A 17,327-nucleotide genomic window follows, 5' to 3' on the forward strand; every position below is an offset into this window, starting at 1 on the left:
TACGCAAGTCTTCATCCAGAGGAAAACCTACAATACACCTACACGCATGCCTCGAGGCAATATTCACGAATTAAAATATGTTATATTATCTAAGTTATACTGACACAAAACTTTCTCTGCGTCAAACGCACTGTAAGACGTATCTATTGACACAGTCTTGAAGTCGTCGAGGCCTAAACGATAAGATGTCCGGTGCATTCATGTTGAGCGATGCACCGGTGTTCGAATCCCGCAGGCGGGTACCAATTTTTCTAATGAGATACGTACTCAAAAAATGTTCACGATTGACTTCCACGGTGAAGGAATAACATCGTGTAATAAAAGTGAAACCCGCAAAATTATAATTTGCGTAATTACTGGTGGTAGGACACTCTTGTAAGTCCGCGCGGGTAGGTACCACCGCCCTGCCTATTTCTGCCGTGAAGCAGTAATGCGTTTCGGTTTGAAAGGTGGGGCAGCCGTTGTAACTATACTGAGACCTTAGAACTTATATCTCAAGGTGGGTGGCGCATTTACGTTGTAGATGTCTATGGGCTCCTCCTCCTCCTCCTCGCGTCGTTTCCTCACTGCTGAGGGTGGTGACCATTATAATTCGACATGATTTTACTCCTTGTGATGTCCCGCCAACGCCTCCGATCATTGGCCGCATGAAGGGCGTCGTGGAATGGGATCTCTAGTGTGGTGCGGATTTGGTCGAACCACCTTGTCGGACTGCGCCCGCGCGTTCTCTTTCCCTCGATCTTCCCTGTCACGAAGTCTTTCTAAGCTATCCGGTAACCACTTAAAACCAGGTGGGCTCGTCCACCCATCTAAGCAATAAAAAAAAACAGTAGTCTAACAGATACGGATGTACGGCCCTAAAACTCCTAAATCATAACCCTTCCTTGTTTTGTCCGTAATCGGGTAAACTCTCAAATACCCCAGTATTTTCCCCGAAAATAACAGCACGGAATGTATTGTACAAATAAATGTGAGAGCGTTGTACAAACATCGCTCAATAACTATGTTTGCTGAGACAGAACTAAACGTCCACCGAGAAGCGTCCTTACCAGACTGTGTGCGTTCTGCGACACTTACCTGCAACGGAAATATACACAAATTAAATTCAAATAAACTAAATAACGTATTAGTATAAACGTATAAGCTAGTCCATCACAACAAGTGCGGTTAGTACGCCATACCGACACACCAATGTTATTATATTAATAATGTACTTACATTCACCTTCACCACAATGAGCGTTCAATTATTAAGCTTCAACAGACAAGGCAGCGGGCCGCGGAGGGTAATGCACAGCACACATCCCTTGCTATCAATACGAAACACCAAACAGGTCGCTAATGAGTAATCTTAACCACGCTTTATTATTAAACAGTGAATACTCGTATAAGCAGACTAGCAAGATGTTAATTCAAGCATCACTCATCTCATTACATTACTTCAATATCTAAATTTAAGTTTTTTATTCAAGTAAGCCTTCACAGGCGCTACTCATTCATTACGACTTTACAGCTGATGTACTCTTCTCCTAATGTACGTAAATACATTACATAAACTTTACAAAATACTATTTAATCAGCACACACGAGTGTAACACGGATAACTTGAATCAAAGAAATAGAGCTGCTTTACCGGGCGCTAACAACAGTGTGCTTAGTGCGAGTTTTTTAACGTTCCCGATAGCGTAAAAGTTAGCTCATATTTGTATGGAATGGGATTGTTTGCCTACGTTTGCCGCTAGGGGCGCTGTTCCAACTGCATAAAAAATTGGGCTAACTTTTACGCTATAGAGAACGTTATAAAACTCGCACTAAGCACACAGATCTGTTCGCAGTCAATGGAGCATGTCAATCCTTTGTATAAACGCATGGCGGCCTTTTTGATGTACCCCAGACTAAAGTATCTGAGACGGACACCGGAGTGACCTGTCTGTCTGTCTGTCTGTCTGGACTGTCCATGTACGAGGTGACACATCCCTGGGCAATAAAGGTGAACTCGCCCTTACAAAGTAGACCACGGAATCAGCTCAAGCAGTTATTCAAATCGCTCCCTATGGAACATACAGCACCGTATGTTCAAGTACGCAGAGCCCTCTTATTGGACCCAGAGCTTCTTAAAGACCCGCAAATTCTTCGATCTTCTGTGTCAGTATGGAAGTTAAACAATACATAAATACAAGTATCATAGATTGAACACAAATATTTCAAATATAATACAATAAAAGTGAATTTCAGTTTAAAAACATACAAGTAGTAAGGTGAGCATATTTGAAGTTTCACTATCACAAAAATGTAGCAACAATAAGAATTGTTCAGCAACTAACGGCCTGTGCATGGCGGATCCGAGACGGAGCAGTCTGGTAATGAGCAGAGAGTGGCGCGTCCTAGATATCCCAGCGAGTGACGTCACACAGTGCCTTATTCTTTGTTATTCTGGTTTTCATCTTTAAATAGAGACCACTACTACTGGACGCTTCGAATTTATCTCAAGCATGCTTTATCAGGATATAGTTGCGTCATTTAGATCTAAGAGTTTCTTGTTTAGATTAAACAAATAAATGTATGAAATCGGCAGTCCACCGGTTAAATAGACATTCAAAAGAAATCAAGTACCCGTGCACTTGGAACATATCGGATTTCGTTCTACTGATGACTTGTTATATACTAAGATCGTATCGAGTAGACCAGCCAATTTATCAATACGACTTATGGAAAGTATCGACTCTGACTGTACATGTGTACGGGGAGGGTGACCAGAGGCAGCGACACGCAGCAACATGACGACGCTGAGGACGCTCCCGCTTCTTTTGATTCAAAGCCATTTAACAAAACGATAAGTTTGGCGGGGGAACTAAGGTTTACCAGTAATGCAAACGGTGTCCCCGGTAACGTGTAGAGGAGACCGCGAAAACAGCATCGAAGATCCGAGGACGGATCTACCGGGCAACATGGTTAGCAGACTTAGAAGTTTGTCTACGTGGGGAGCACTGCTGCCCGAGTGTATACACATTTGTGTTCTCGTGGTAGTGCACACAGAGCGGCGGCCGGAGCGACGCACGGCGACGGCGCGGTCAGAACAAAGGCAGTGACGCGCGACACCGCCCTGATTCTTTCACATGAATTATTATTTAAATACACCAAGCGACGCTTTGAACTAAGTTTAATGAGGTCTTAATATATATTTGTAGTTAAGTTGAGAAATTTATATTTTCCGAAGTTTCCTTCTCGACTTCGTATAAATTGTAACCAGAGCTTCCAATTGAATCTAACTGTTAGCTTTTGGTGGCAAATTGATGAACTTTTCAAGCGACGTGTGCTTTAAAATGGACGTGCGCAGTTACGGTGTTGCAGGCAGCGGCCCTGGCACTGTCGATGGTACATTCGATCTGCAAGTCATCGTTCTGCAGCCTCTCACATTGGCAGATCAATCACCAAGGAAAATAACGCCAGCCAATTCATAGTCTCGGTTTATGTTGTCATCTTGTTTTGTAGAACATTAACAATGTAATGTCCAATTGCCATTAATGATCTATTTATGTGGAGCACATTACCGCGCATTGCCTTCTCACTGACTGCGGTTACTGCACCAGTCGGCAGAGTGAACTAACAGTAAGTTGGCACAAACAGCAGCTGCTGCAGTTAGCAATGGGTCTCAGTTACAAACTTTATATTTGTAATAAAACCAGTATAAATTATGAATTCCGTGAGCAGCACTCGACGTTCGGGACACAGGTTTCTGGTAACAGTTCTTATATTTTTTGTAATCTTCACTCGGTTTGAGTGGATCATGAATAAAGTAACGTTTGGAGTTCTGTCGGCCGCGCGGGGTCGGTCTTCATGCTGCGCGTAGTGCACAACGTACAGCTTGACTCGAGAGTTTCATGAAAAGTTTGTTTAACGTGTGTTCCTCTGAACGCGTACATCAAGGGCACTGTCTCGGACTTCAGCAAACAAGATCTGGGGACTTGAACCGACACACTTTGCGGTTTGTGGAAATGTTGATCGTGTAATGAGAGTTCGTATTGGAGTGGCTCGGTGTGTCCCGGCCGCCCGCGCTCACTGCTGATTCATTAGCTTCATCGTCGATGACTAGGTATTGAACATTTCTAGTTATAATGATTGTGTCCGCTGGACGCGTGGGCGTGTTGTGTGATACGTCCACATACGTTTTACAATCGTCTTAAAAACAACGCTCGAGACTCCCTCGCCTCACGCCGCCTGTTGGCTGCTGGCGTCAAGAGCATTTGTGTGGCACACGCATGTGGGGCCGGTGTAGCAGACTACCCCTTTAAGTTCCGCACGTTTGGTCCAGCATTAATAAAAAAGCTTAGAAAATAAATTTTACAATTTTTAAGTATTTTAAGAACATTTAATGTCGAATTAATAATTCAGAGAATAATTACCTCAGAGAAAATCGAAAATTGATTAATATGTATTTATTGGCCATTATTTTATCATTATCTATTATATAAATCTAGCACTGTTAGTGTTAGCAAACCCATCACCCATGCAACAAACAATTAGCTTAGTAGCGCGACCTCGCGGCGGCGGCACCGCGCGGCACAGCACGGCACCGCACGGCACAGCACGGCACCGCACGGCACAGCACGGCACCGCACAGCACCGCACGGCACCGCACCGCACGGCACAGCACGGCACCGCGGTGTTAGTCAATGAAACAAGCTGTTAGTGCAATCCATTTATTGTACAATCACAAACATTTACAACAACCACACACAATGTCTGTAAATATCATATGGAGGCAATGGACACATGGTAATTCAAATTTCACATTACGGAACTCGCCCAACTGACATTTTAGTGTTTTAGACTGAAAGCGAGCCTCTTCGTCAAGGGTCTTATGTACATACATACATACATATACAATAATTGGACGTCCATCAATTGAGGCTCGCAAGGGATAGGGCAGGGGCAGGGCAGGGCAGGGGCAGAGATGTCTACCGGGAGACAACTCTGAATGAGTCCAATGGCTCCGATAATACGGACGGGACTCATTGACCCAGAACAAGAATGAAAGATAATGGCGACACGGCAACTGTTCCGAAAGAACATCACAAGGGACATATTCATTTCTAAATAAACGTATGAAGTTTGGACTTTCAAAAGTCCTGACTAGATCATAGATAATGAATATGTATATCATAGAAGTCGGGCCAAGTGTTCTGGTTAGCTCTTAGAGTCTGTCATCTCTGTACACTAGCACTGCACAGGGCGCAGGCTCGCCGATCATTACTGCCCCAGAGTATGTCTCAACTGTTGAGGTTTATCGCAATGCATGAAAATTCAAGGTAGGAGAGTTTGTCTGTACGAACTATATATACATATATATATTTATGTCATCGTGTTTGTACATTTTTGAAACAATTGAGCAAATGTTGGGACACGGACAGGCGCCGGGACCGCACTGCAGTGAAGTTGCAGCTAGCAACATAGAGGCGAGGGGGCGGGGGGCGCTCACCCGGGGGGTTGGGGGCGGCGGGCAGCAGGTCGTCCCAGTGCGCGCGCAGGGCGAGGTGGCGCAGCGCCAGGCGCGGACACACGGGGTGCGCGGCCGCCACGCACTCGCGCTCCAGGTTGTTGTAGTTCTCGATCACGTCACGCACCCAGCTCGAGCGCTCCTGGACCGCGCGCTGCCACACACAACAACACACCCGTCAACATACATACACGGGCGGACACTCGAGATGCAGCCACTACTGCCAGCGGGTTCTGTAGTGACACGCTCAAATATTATCATATCTAACTATATAATGTATCTTATTCTCTTAGAATTAGCACTAAAATGTTTGGGATCAGTATCGGTGGATAAAACTAACCCTAATCTGCAGACTGTCAAGTCCCACATATCCCGCGTGCCTTTGATTGCCTAGTGTTTAAGATATATAGCTGAGATAGGGTGGTGGGGCGTGAGGCAGGGGAGGGAGGGTTACCGCGACGTTGGCGCGCACGGCGGCGGCCTGCGGCGGCGGCAGGTCGGCGGCGATGTTGAGGCGCGTGCGGGTCTCGTGCACCCAGCTCGTGACGTCATCCAGCCGCGCGCTGTACTTGCTCACCGCCGACAGCTTGCTGGTGATGAACTCGCGGTGCGCGCCCAGGCTGGCCTGCGTCTGAGTGCAACCAACGGATTACTGTCGCGACGTTGCCGAAGCGCTCTCACGTGTCCACTAGTACACAGACAACTTGCTTGTGTATTTCCGACGTCCATGAGCGTCAATGACCACTTACAATCGGGTAGACCGTAAGATCGTTTACTTCCGAGGGTAGTAATGAAAATGATGAGATACATTTGAAAGATCTTTTACAATTGTCTATATAAATACGGATGCATATATACGGAATTGGTTTCAAAAAAAGATATAAAAATAGCAAGAGTCAGAGACGTTACTCTGACGTCACCACCCGCAGGCTGCGTGAGCTGAGTGCACCACGCGTCGGGCCCAGCAGCCGCTGGTTGGTGATGAGAGTGTTCGCGAGTTCAGGAAATACTCGTATTTGGGACTTGTTTTTTGTGTTCTAAATCATTAAATATTTTAGGAAATAAAGGATATTTGTTGATGATTGCGATAAGAACACTAAAATATCGACGGCTACGGAGTGTCGTGCGCCGTGATGCTGTATTCAGCACACGAAGAGAAGCCCTGAAACACTGGACGTCGATTCGAAGACCGCAGCAGCTTGCAGTCTCCGTGCGTGCGTGTGTGTGTGTGCGAGTGTCGTCGATGGATCAGTCAGTCGGCCACAACACTACATACTACTATTACTACTAGTGGTAAGGCGTATTGTAACAACATTCACTTTGAGATGTCTACGGACTCCGGTAACCACTTACCGCGAAGTAGGACGCGAGCGCGTTCACCCGTTCGTATCAGTGCAATAAAAAAGATGTGTGGTGTCGTGGGACAACGGATAGGAACGAAGTTCCTTATTATAAAAATATTAATTAAAAGTTCTATTCGAGGTATAAAGAAAATAAAACTTGAGGTTTCGCAACAACCCACGGTCATTCGGTAACGTGCGAACTTATTGTGGTACACTTCAATCACGGTTGTTTGCATAAGAGTTAGCGTATTACGCAAACGACCGCTCTGAGATCGTGCTCAATGAATGATAAAAAAATATGTTATTTTTTGTCCGTTGTTACAAAGTTAAGTCGTACACTGTGTGCATTACTAATAAAAATCTTACGTTACGGACGTTTTTTTCCGGTTAGGGTACCCCTCCGCATCGTCCCATAAGGAAATTCGTTTCAAAAATAGAATGCATACCTTCTCGACTTCCTTGTAGAGGTTATCAGATTGTTCCCCGTGCTGGTCGCGGGGCGGGCGCCGCGCCGCCATCTCCTGCAGCAGCGCCGACAACTCCTCCTCGCGCGCCTGCACAGCGACACAGTCCTAGGCTCATAACGCCTTCCACAGGAAGATCGCATAAAGGCTTTCTTGGTGACGAGAGTTTCTACTAAGGTTTAACCATCAATGAAAATCAGATGATTTTGATAACGGCCCGTTGGTACGTATGCACATTTGCAGCATGCAGTTAATAGTACGTATGCACTCTTACGCAGGCACTAACATCGGCCCATCGACAGGCTAGTAAAGGCGGCGGGGTGCAGTGGGGAGCGGCGGGGAGGGCGGGGAGGGGGGAGGTGCTACACAATGGTCGCACATCAATCAGCTGTGCCAGTATTAGTTCGCAGCACGAAGCGACGCCATTGTGGACGCACCCCTCGTCGCGGTCTCGGCCTGGGCCAGTGATACCCCCGACGAGCTCTTAACGATGTAAGCTATCTTCTATTAATATTTGTTTTACTTAATAAAGAATTTACAATTTTATGGATCGCTGTGTTAATTTTAATTGTCTCCCCGGGAGACGAACTCTGCATTAAATATAAAAATATTGACGTAGAGTGTCAGTGCTATTCTACGTTCCTTCATATATAAATAACATCACGTAGGTATATTATGATTTACTTAATAACAAACACCCAAATTATAAAACTACTAGCGGACCCGGCAGACTTCGTAAAGCATAATACATCAAAGGAAAAACAATTTTGTTGTTGTTTTACTTAATTCCGATCATTTTCATATTTATTCACTTTTTAAACCTTCTCTGGACATCTACAAATATTATAATTCAAGACTAAAATTAGCCAAATCGGTCCAGCCGTTCTCGGGTTTTAGCGAGACTAACGAACAGCAATTCATTTTTATATATATAGATTGATCGTTGTGAGGAGTGTAACTCTACCAATATTGCATTAAGCCGATCTTATGTTATTGACCCTCTTTAATTGACGTCGTAACAAACAGTGTCGTCTGCCGCTGTGCTGTGCCGCGACACTACTATTGTTGTGGTCGTCCGCGGGTGGCGGCACCGGGCGGCGTGGTGTGGTCCGCGGGCCGGTGCGGACGGGAGTACTTGCAGATCATCACATTTTTAAATGAACACGGTTTCACGAACGCTTACGGTTAAATTTTACGGATTGAATTAGGTACATTATTAAACAGTTTGCTAGAAATTACACAGATTATCGAAACACGCGCTTTTTGTAGTTTTTGTATTTTGATCGAATGTGCAATACCTGTAGTAACGATCACACTTACGTTTTATTTTCAATAAATTATACACTAGTCTCTGCAAATGTTCAGGAAATAAATTCTTAACATCAAGAAATGCGAATTAACGATCACACGAGCCGAGCCGCAGTCGCGCCACAGTCGCGCCACACTCACTCACGGAAATGACGACCGACCTCTCGCCGAGCCCGCGCACCCAATATATCATATACTGGACTATAAACACTAAATTAAATTAATATCTACACCAAAAGCGGCTTTATATTAATCGGCAAAACACACAGATTCGTGTGTCGGGCGGTCGGTCGTTGTCGCGTTCTGGAGTCGTAGTACAAACAAGAGATGGGACAGAAATATTTTCATGGATTCAGAAATAGACGCAAGACGTTCCAAGTGCTGGAGACTAGAGCCTCGACAATTCGTTGCATTCGTTTCCGTATTGCACCCAATTATATTTTACTAAGCATGTACTCCTTCGATATTGAACTGCCGACATAGCCAACAACATAGTCCTAGTAGTTCTTTTAGTTAGATGCGGCACAGCACAGCACAGCACAGCACGCACGACGCCGCGGCGCTCAGTCCGCACTCGCAGTGGACTCACTCCGCGAACAATATTAAACATTTATTTTTAGAAAATCCACAAAAACTTCAATTCATGTAATATGGTAGCATGTACATAGATAGATCTATCTATACCAAATGATACGCTGTACGTGACTTTTGGATGTTTTACTTTTAGATCCAACGACAAACGAAATCAAAGCAATTATAACTTCTACATTTTACGTATTCGAAATTTGACATTTAGGTAATGGTCGTTCATTTTTCTAACAAGTCCCGGGAGAGACGGTGCGCTCCTGCAGGGGTCCATTCATCACAAGTCATGATAGCACGGAAGAAAAATGAGGCCTTGTAAGTTTGTAGTACAAGAACCGCGATGGTAATTACTAACTAACTACTAACTACTACTAAAAAGCCGTCGTGGCCTAAGGGATAAGACGTCCGGTGCATTCGTGTGGAGCGATGCACCGGTGTTCGAATCCCAGGCGGGTACCAATTTTTCTATAGAAATAGGTACCTAACAAATGTTCACGATCGACTTCCACGATGAAGGAATAACATCGTGTAATAAAAATCAAACCCCCAGAATGATCATTTGCGTAATTACTGGTGGTAGGACCTCTTGTGAGTCCGCGCGGGTGGGTACCACCACCCTGCCTATTTCTGCCGTGAAGCAGTAATGCGTTTCGGTTTAAAGGGTAGGACAGCCCTTGTAACTATACTGAGATCTTAGAACTTATATCTATCTTATATCTAGCAAGAGCAATGCTTCGCAGAATCTACCACCGGATCAGAAACGCGACCCACTTAGAAGATCCGGCGAGAAACTCAGTGGACTAAGTGGCTCTATTGAACAAGTTCACAATAACATTAAAGCGTAGTGAGGTCGTTCTGCTCGGCCGGTGCCCGGAGCATACAACCATGAAACATCGCCCGACTGTACAGGCCAGCCTTGACGTCTACGCATGGAATCCTTACAAGCAGAACATTAATTTGTCTGCTGTGCGCTATTGTACACTCTCACTCACCGCACTGGGACGTTGTAACGTCGTACATATTATATCTGTATACTCTACTATGATCGGGATCTAGTACTTTAGACAATTTCAAAATATTTGCTGTTTATTTCACAATCTGGTTGTGCGTTACGCTTGCGCAGGCACTGTGGAGCGCAAAGACGCAGCTGTGTTCTTGACAAAGTATCATTTGCAATATCGACCTCCAGAGGCCAGATTTTTTTTTTTTTCCTACCTATGCTGATAGCCTTGAGAGGCTGTTTCAGCTTCGCCCTAACGTTTGTAGGTGAGCTCGCGGGGCTCAACCGGAGAGTTGCTAACACTGACCCTAGCAAGAGCAGTGCTTCGCAGAATCTACCACCGGATCGGAAACGCGACCCACTGAGAAGATCCGGCGAGAAACTCAGTGGGTTGTGTCTATGGGTTAGTTCGTTCGTCGAGCCCTTCGTCGCAAGCGACGGGTTCGACGAGAACGGTGACCGGTGCTTGTGGTGCCTAAAAGCACCGTTAATGGATCAGGAGGATCCGTAATGACGTGCTTTGGGCGACGTCGACGGTTTACCATTCGGTCTATTGGGTCGGGTATGTAATTTCCAGCGGCTACGATGAGAGGGTTCTCATGTCGTGCCGCCTTCTCAAAATGGCGCAGCGATGCCGACTGTAGATACTTACTAAATGAGTCGAGCTCCAGGTCATCGTGGAGATCCACGTTCCTAAGGAACCATGGCGCTCCGACGGCTATCCTGCAGAATCGTGATTGAATAACCTGAAGGGATTTCAAGTGGGGGCCAGAGATAGCGCGGTGTATTAACTACAAATGGTCCTCAATGCGCTCGTTACTCTGATGAGTCTGCGGTTGGATCGATGCCTATCGAAGGTTTGTGCGTACACGTACGTGCCGAGTCCTTTCTTGTGTTTTTTAGCCATCGATGATGCCCTCACATGTCCCAAGCCTCGTACAGAATAAGTAGTTACCTAACTACAACGCTAGTGACGCGGCCTCCCGCTGCGTCCAGCATCAAGGTGACTTCGATTCAGAATTTTACGGAATTTATCAGTCACCTGGGGCATCTCTAGAAGCCCGCAGTAGACGAACGCAGAGGCTCCAGGTAGTGAGGTAGTACAGGGGATAAACTCTACTCCGATGACGAATGGTACGATTTATTTATATTTATTGCTGGACTGTGTGTGGATAAGCTCGCGGTTCATCTGGTTAGCGAAGCCCGTGGACATCTATAACGTGAATGCCGCCTTCCACCTTGTGACAAGAATTCTAAGGTCTCAGTTTTAACAGTCGGCACAACAGCTGCCTCACTCTTTAAGCCAAAACGCATTACTGCTGCACGACAAAAATAGGCACGGTGATGGTACCTACTTGTGCAAACTCAAAAGTCGTCATACCACTAATAGAGATGATAAATTACTCGAAATTATTTCTTAGCGTATTCCTCATAAAATTTTTGGTACAAAACACAGAGAAAACCAAAGTTCCTTGATAGGTCTATTATTAATAAAGTTGCATTTTAGTAAGTCTGCTTGTCAGTTGTCGCCGGGTTCGAATGTAAATGTTACAATTAAAATTAAAATTTGCAATGATGTAAAATCGCAGCTAACAGTAAGATAGGGTCGCACCGCGCAGTACATACCTTGACGAGGGAGAGTCGGATGGAGAGGCTGGTGGCGTCGGAGGGGTTGGCGGTGGTGTCGTGCAGCAGGTCGCGCGCCAGCCGCACGGGGTCCCTCGCGCCGCGCCCCCCGCCCCGCGCCCCGCCCCGCGCCGCCCCGCGCGCCACCCCGCGCCAGCGCCGGTTGAGCGCGTCCAGCTGCGCCTGCACGTCGCGCGCCAGCCGGCCCCCGCACGCGCCCGCCACCAGCCGCCCCGCGCGCCGCGCCGCCTCCACGCACCCGCCGCGCGCCGACATCTGCGCGACAAGCCACTCGCTAGCGCCGGCCCACAACAGCTGCGCCGCTGTGTCCCGGGGCTCACCTGGTTCTCCAGGTCCCGCAGTATCTGCCTGGCGTCCTTGTCGGGCGTGGCGGGGTCGTCCGCCCTGCGCAGGGCCCGCTCCGCAGAGTCCAGCCAGCTCGACGCGCTCTCCAGGGAGCGGTACAGCGACGTCCACGTCTCCTGGCAGGACTTCCACCTGCGCACACACCCCGCGCCAACTGAAGGGACTCGTCAATACAATTTATCGTACAACGTTTTGGTTTCATTAATAGCATCATCAGCACCTCGGCCTATAGCTGCCCACTGCAGACCACAGGCCGGTCCGACCTGCCTGTCACTAGGTCGTCGGTTAACCCTAGTATCATAATTAAAATAATAATAATTAATTAGTAGGATAGATATTTATCGAAAGAAATTGGGTTTGACTGGGGACAACGATCGTGTCAATAAGACGGTATCTGCCGTCCCCCACGGCGGCACGGTATTGTGCGTGTTGTAGTGAGGCCGGGCGCTGCTGCTGCTGACCTGCCGTGTCGTTCGCTGTAGAGGCGCTGCAGCTCGGCCAGCTCGGCCGCCAGCCGCGCGTGCGTGCGGGCCGGCGCCGCGCCCGCCCCCGCCCCCCCTGCGCCCGCGCACGCCACCGCACGCTCCGCCTCCGCCAGCAGCTCGCGCGCGCGCTGTGGAGCACCAGACGCGTTGGAGCACGGAGCCCCGCCGCCCCGCCCGCCGCGGCACCCGGGGAGGGCGGGGCGGCGGGGCACAAGTACGTACTCTTTACATACGGGCAACTAACGGGACAAACTCAAGCCCATTCCCTTGCAGCTTCGTCCGACCATAGACAATTTTTTTTCAATTAAATAAACCATAATAGACAGGCTAGCTGCTTAAAATTACGATTTTTTATTGAAAAATAATCTCTTGTTAGAAACATTATTAATTATATGTTTAGCTTTGGTTCGTCTAGATGTGTAATTATCATTGACTTTATTGGAACAGATACTTTAACCTGTATTTTTATTTAGTCTGCACGACTCAAATGTCAGCTTTATGGATTTATTGATAACCTCAAAACAATACTCTAAGTTTAGCTCAAAGCGGGAGCAGTTATTTAATTAATGAGCGTGACACTGGTGACCCGAGCTCCATGACATCGGTTATAAATTTTCGAGGCAACGGTTTCACTTTCTTTCTGCTGCTCATTATGTGATCACAATTAGAAGCGGGCGCGTACGTACGGCGAGCGCGTCCTCCTGCAGCGGGAACTGGTCGTACGGGCGCGCGTGCAGCGGCGCCGCGCGCAGGCCGCAGCGGGCGCGGGCCAGCGCACAGCGGGCGCGCTGCTCCTCCTGGAAACGGAACTGGATGAAGCGACGGCGCGGGCGGAGGAGCTCAAGCTTTAAAGAAGAATCACTGCAAGAGTGCAACTACGAGAATGACAACTGACCGGCTTCTTCTGCTCGCTGGGAAGCAGCGCCGCGTGGTGCTCGTCCCGGGCCCGGCGCCAGGCCGCCAGCGCGTCCGCCACGCTCTTCTCCGGGTACCCGACGTGCTCCGCCTTCAGCTCCTGGCACAGCTCCTGCAGCCGTTCCGCGTCGGCTTCCCGGTCCGACATCTGCTCCTTCAGCGCCTCCACGTCGCAAGGGTCCGGCCGGGCCTCGCGCTCCCGCAGCCAGGCCTGCAGCGCGTCCAGCAGCTTGTGCAGCTCCGCCACGTCGTCCTCGGCCCGCAGGGCTTGGTTGCGTTTCGTTTCTATCTCCGCCATCACGATGGACCACTTGTTGCGAAGTTTGTCCTTAAACAGAAAACAACGCCCGGTGTGAGACAGCAAAACCCTAATAAATTATATATTTTTGAGGTGTTTGTTAAGTTGCGTTATAGTTGTCGGGTGTCCGGCAGTACCTGGTAGTGCGTCTGCAGGTAGTCGGCCAGCAGCGCGTCGTCCCGGTGCGTGCGGAACACCAGCGAGTCGCCGCGGGAGATGAGCTCCGCCGCCTCGGGGGCCAGCTGCGCCAGCTGGTTCTTCAGGATCTGCGCCGGGAACCAATTGACAACTGTTAGCTGACTATACTATTCAAGTTCCAGAGAGCGATCAGGTCGAGGCAGGTCAGGGAGCGGGTACCTCCAGTCTCTTGGCGGGGTCTCGCTCGGAGTGCACGCCGGCCACCGTCAGCAGCGTGACGTCACAGCGCCGGAGTGCGGCCCGCGCCTCCGCCGAGAACTGAGCCAGCTCCGGCGAGCCCTGCACCGCCGCCTCCGAAACACTCTCCGCCGAGCTGTCCGCCGAGCCGTCCGTCGAGCCGTCGGTCGAGCCGTCCGCCGAGCCGTCCGCCGCACTCCCAGCCGAGCGCGGCGACGGCGGTGGACTCGGCGTCAACTGTTAACCGTACCGTCATACAAACCTCAATAGGAATATGGGATTAATATTGAATCTAAATTTTAGTGCGAACGACCGCGGCGACAATTAATTTAATTTGGTTTTATCTTTAGTTACTTTTTTATAATTTGGCTTTATCTTTAGAATGATAAAATCGAAAAATACTATAAATTGTAAAAACTAATCAGAAATAAATGTATTTGACAGAAGAGAATAAGTCGACTTTACACACATTGAACATTTTTATAGGTTTCTTCTTATAATAAGAAAAACTGTTGTTTAATGTATTCTCTAAGGAGTTCAAGTCGCCCCGTTAGATTAATTCGAACGTGTTGAGTTCGGCTGCGGGCGCGCTTCATGCGACTGCGCTACCTCAGTTTTTTTTTTTTTTTTTTTTTTATTGCCCTTGTAGGCAGACGAGCATACGGCCCACCTGATGGTGAGTGGTTACCGTCGCCCATGGACTTCAGCAATGCCAGGGGCAGAGCCAAGCCGCTGCCTACCGCTTAATACTCTCCACAAGCCTCGTTTGAAGAAGGACATGTCATAGCGCTCGGGAAACACCGTGGAGGGGAGCTCATTCCATAGCCGGATGGTACGTGGCAAAAAAGACCTCTGGAAACGCACTGTAGATGACCGCAGTGGCTCCAGGTAGTATGGATGAACTCTACTCCGGTGGCGGGAGGTGCGATGGTAAAAACGAGATGCCGGTATCATCTCGAACAATTCCTCAGAGCACTCCCCATGGAACATACGGTACAAAATACAGAGGGAACCGAAGTCCCTCCGCAGACCCAGAGGTTCCAAACGATCCGTGAGACCGGGATTATCGACAATCCGAACGGCCCTCCTCTGTATGGAGTCAAATGGAAGAAGCTGGTATTTGGGAGCCCCGGCCCAGAGATGGGAGCAGTACTCCACGCGAGGCCGGACTTGTGCTTTATAAAGCAAAAGCCTTTGTCCAGGCGTGAAGTACCGCTTCGCTCTGTTGAGGACTCCCAGCATTTTGGACGCCAACTTGGCTTTGCCTTCCAAATGACTCCGAAACTGGACATCGCTCGAAATGTCGACCCCAAGTATCCCAATACTCTCGGAAGGTTGCAGGGATACTCCTTGGAATTGCGGCGCCATGACAAAGGGGTCCTTCTTCGCAGTGAACGCGCAAACTTGTGTCTTTAACGGGTTGAATTGAACCAAGTTCAATTCACCCCATTTGGAGACTCGCCCCAGAGAGTTCTCCACTTCAGACACAAGTTTTGATCGTCTCTCTTGCACCACGCTCCGAGAGAGACTCTGATGGCCGATATATCGCGCATCCCCCGTGCTGTCATCCGCATAGCAATGCATGCCATCAATAGACAGCATGTCATTGATATACAGGATGAAAAGCGTGGGGGAGAGCACCGAACCTTGTGGAACGCCAGCGTTAATGGTCATGGTATCAGAACAGTCACCATCTACAACGACCGTGATGCTCCGCCCATCCAAAAAGCTAGCGATCCACTTGCAGAGACCCTCGGGGATTCCGTAAGATGGTAGCTTCGACAGAAGTGCCCTATGCCAGACCCTGTCGAAGGCCTTCGCGATATCAAGGCTCACAGCAAGAGCCTCGCCCTTGCTCTCCAAGGCTTCAGCCCACCTGTGAGTAAGGTATACAAGAAGATCGCCAGCTGAGCGACCGTGACGGAAACCGTACTGTCGGTCACTGATCAGCTGGCGATCCTCCAGATACTTCAGGAGTTGTATATTAATTATTCGCTCCATCACCTTGGAAAGCAAGGAAGTTATCGCGATAGGCCTATAGCTCGATGGGTCCGACCGGTCACCCTTCTTGGGGATAGGGTGGACGTGGGCAGTCTTCCATGAAGACGGAACCCTGTTAGTGCAATAAGAGAGGCGATACAAACGCGTTAGCGCAGGCGTCAGCTCAGGGGCGCACGTTTTCAGAACCACTGCAGGGATGCCGTCTGGCCCGCTCGACTTATGGACGTCCAGGAGTCGGAGTTCCCGCCTGACTGCACACTGTGTAAAGCAGATCTCCGGCAGGGAACTATCACACCGGAGGATGTTCGGTGGTGTGGCACCCCCGTCGTCCACAGTCGAGTTCGAGGCGAAGAGTTTGACCAGAAGGTCAGCCTTCTCTTTCGCACTATGGGCCAGACTGTCATCGGACTTGCATAGTGGTGGGAGACTAGACCTGCAAAAGTTACCTTCTGCAGCTTTGGCGAGCGACCAAAAAGCACGGCTCCCAGAGGGATAGCTCTTCAGTCGCTCGCCAATTCTAGCAACGTGCTCCGATTTCGCCCTGGAAATAACCTTCTTGTAGGACCTGGAAGCGGCGTTATATTTCCGCCTTTCCTCTGAGATGTTAGGATCCCGACGTCTCCTAGCATCATCCCATGCAACGTATGCGGACCGCTTGAGGTGTGCAGCATCCCTGCTGGCATTGTTATACCAGGGTCTGCTGCGACCCCCAACGGGCACTTCAGAGGAGGGGATAAACAATTCCATCCCCTGGAGCACCACGTCTTTAAGACGGTCCGCACAGACGTCAGGATCAGCAGAGGAAAAGCAGAACCGCCCCCATGGGTAGGATGCGTAAAACTCACGCAATCCATCCCAATCTGCTGACAAATACTGCCAAACTCTTCGATACCTGGTCGTCGTTCGACGACCAGGACGAGAGAGTGGTGTGGCAGCACGGATAAGGCAGTGATCAGACGATCCAAGTGGAGCGTCGACCACCACACTGTATCCGGCTGGATCGGTGGTCAGCAGAAGGTCCAACAGAGAAGGCTCGTGCCCCTCAATATCTGGGACACGGGTGGG

The 17,327-nt window shown here is 48.9% G+C and overlaps 1 protein-coding gene across 7 annotated transcripts in view; it reads right to left on the bottom strand.

Moving 5' to 3' along the window:
• The window catches only part of LOC114251819 (dystrophin, isoforms A/C/F/G/H), a 480,975-nt gene that overhangs the window by 409,106 nt on the left and 54,542 nt on the right, over nt 1–17,327 (bottom strand). For all 7 annotated transcript variants that reach the window (XM_089728894.1, XM_089728893.1, XM_089728897.1 and 4 more), the window contains 10 exons: nt 14,244–14,498; nt 14,024–14,152; nt 13,569–13,916; nt 13,360–13,470; nt 12,650–12,801; nt 12,164–12,320; nt 11,823–12,098; nt 7,286–7,393; nt 5,951–6,127; nt 5,479–5,650 (listed from right to left, as the gene is read on the bottom strand). In XM_089728894.1, coding sequence (XP_089585020.1) covers nt 5,479–5,650; nt 5,951–6,127; nt 7,286–7,393; nt 11,823–12,098; nt 12,164–12,320; nt 12,650–12,801; nt 13,360–13,470; nt 13,569–13,916; nt 14,024–14,152; nt 14,244–14,498 — 1,885 coding nt within the window. The remainder of the gene's footprint in view (nt 1–5,478; nt 5,651–5,950; nt 6,128–7,285; nt 7,394–11,822; nt 12,099–12,163; nt 12,321–12,649; nt 12,802–13,359; nt 13,471–13,568; nt 13,917–14,023; nt 14,153–14,243; nt 14,499–17,327) is intronic.

Source organism: Bombyx mandarina, chromosome 07 (genome assembly GCF_030267445.1).
Source record: "Bombyx mandarina strain Sakado chromosome 07, ASM3026744v2".
NCBI classification, from domain to species: Eukaryota; Metazoa; Arthropoda; class Insecta; order Lepidoptera; family Bombycidae; genus Bombyx; species Bombyx mandarina.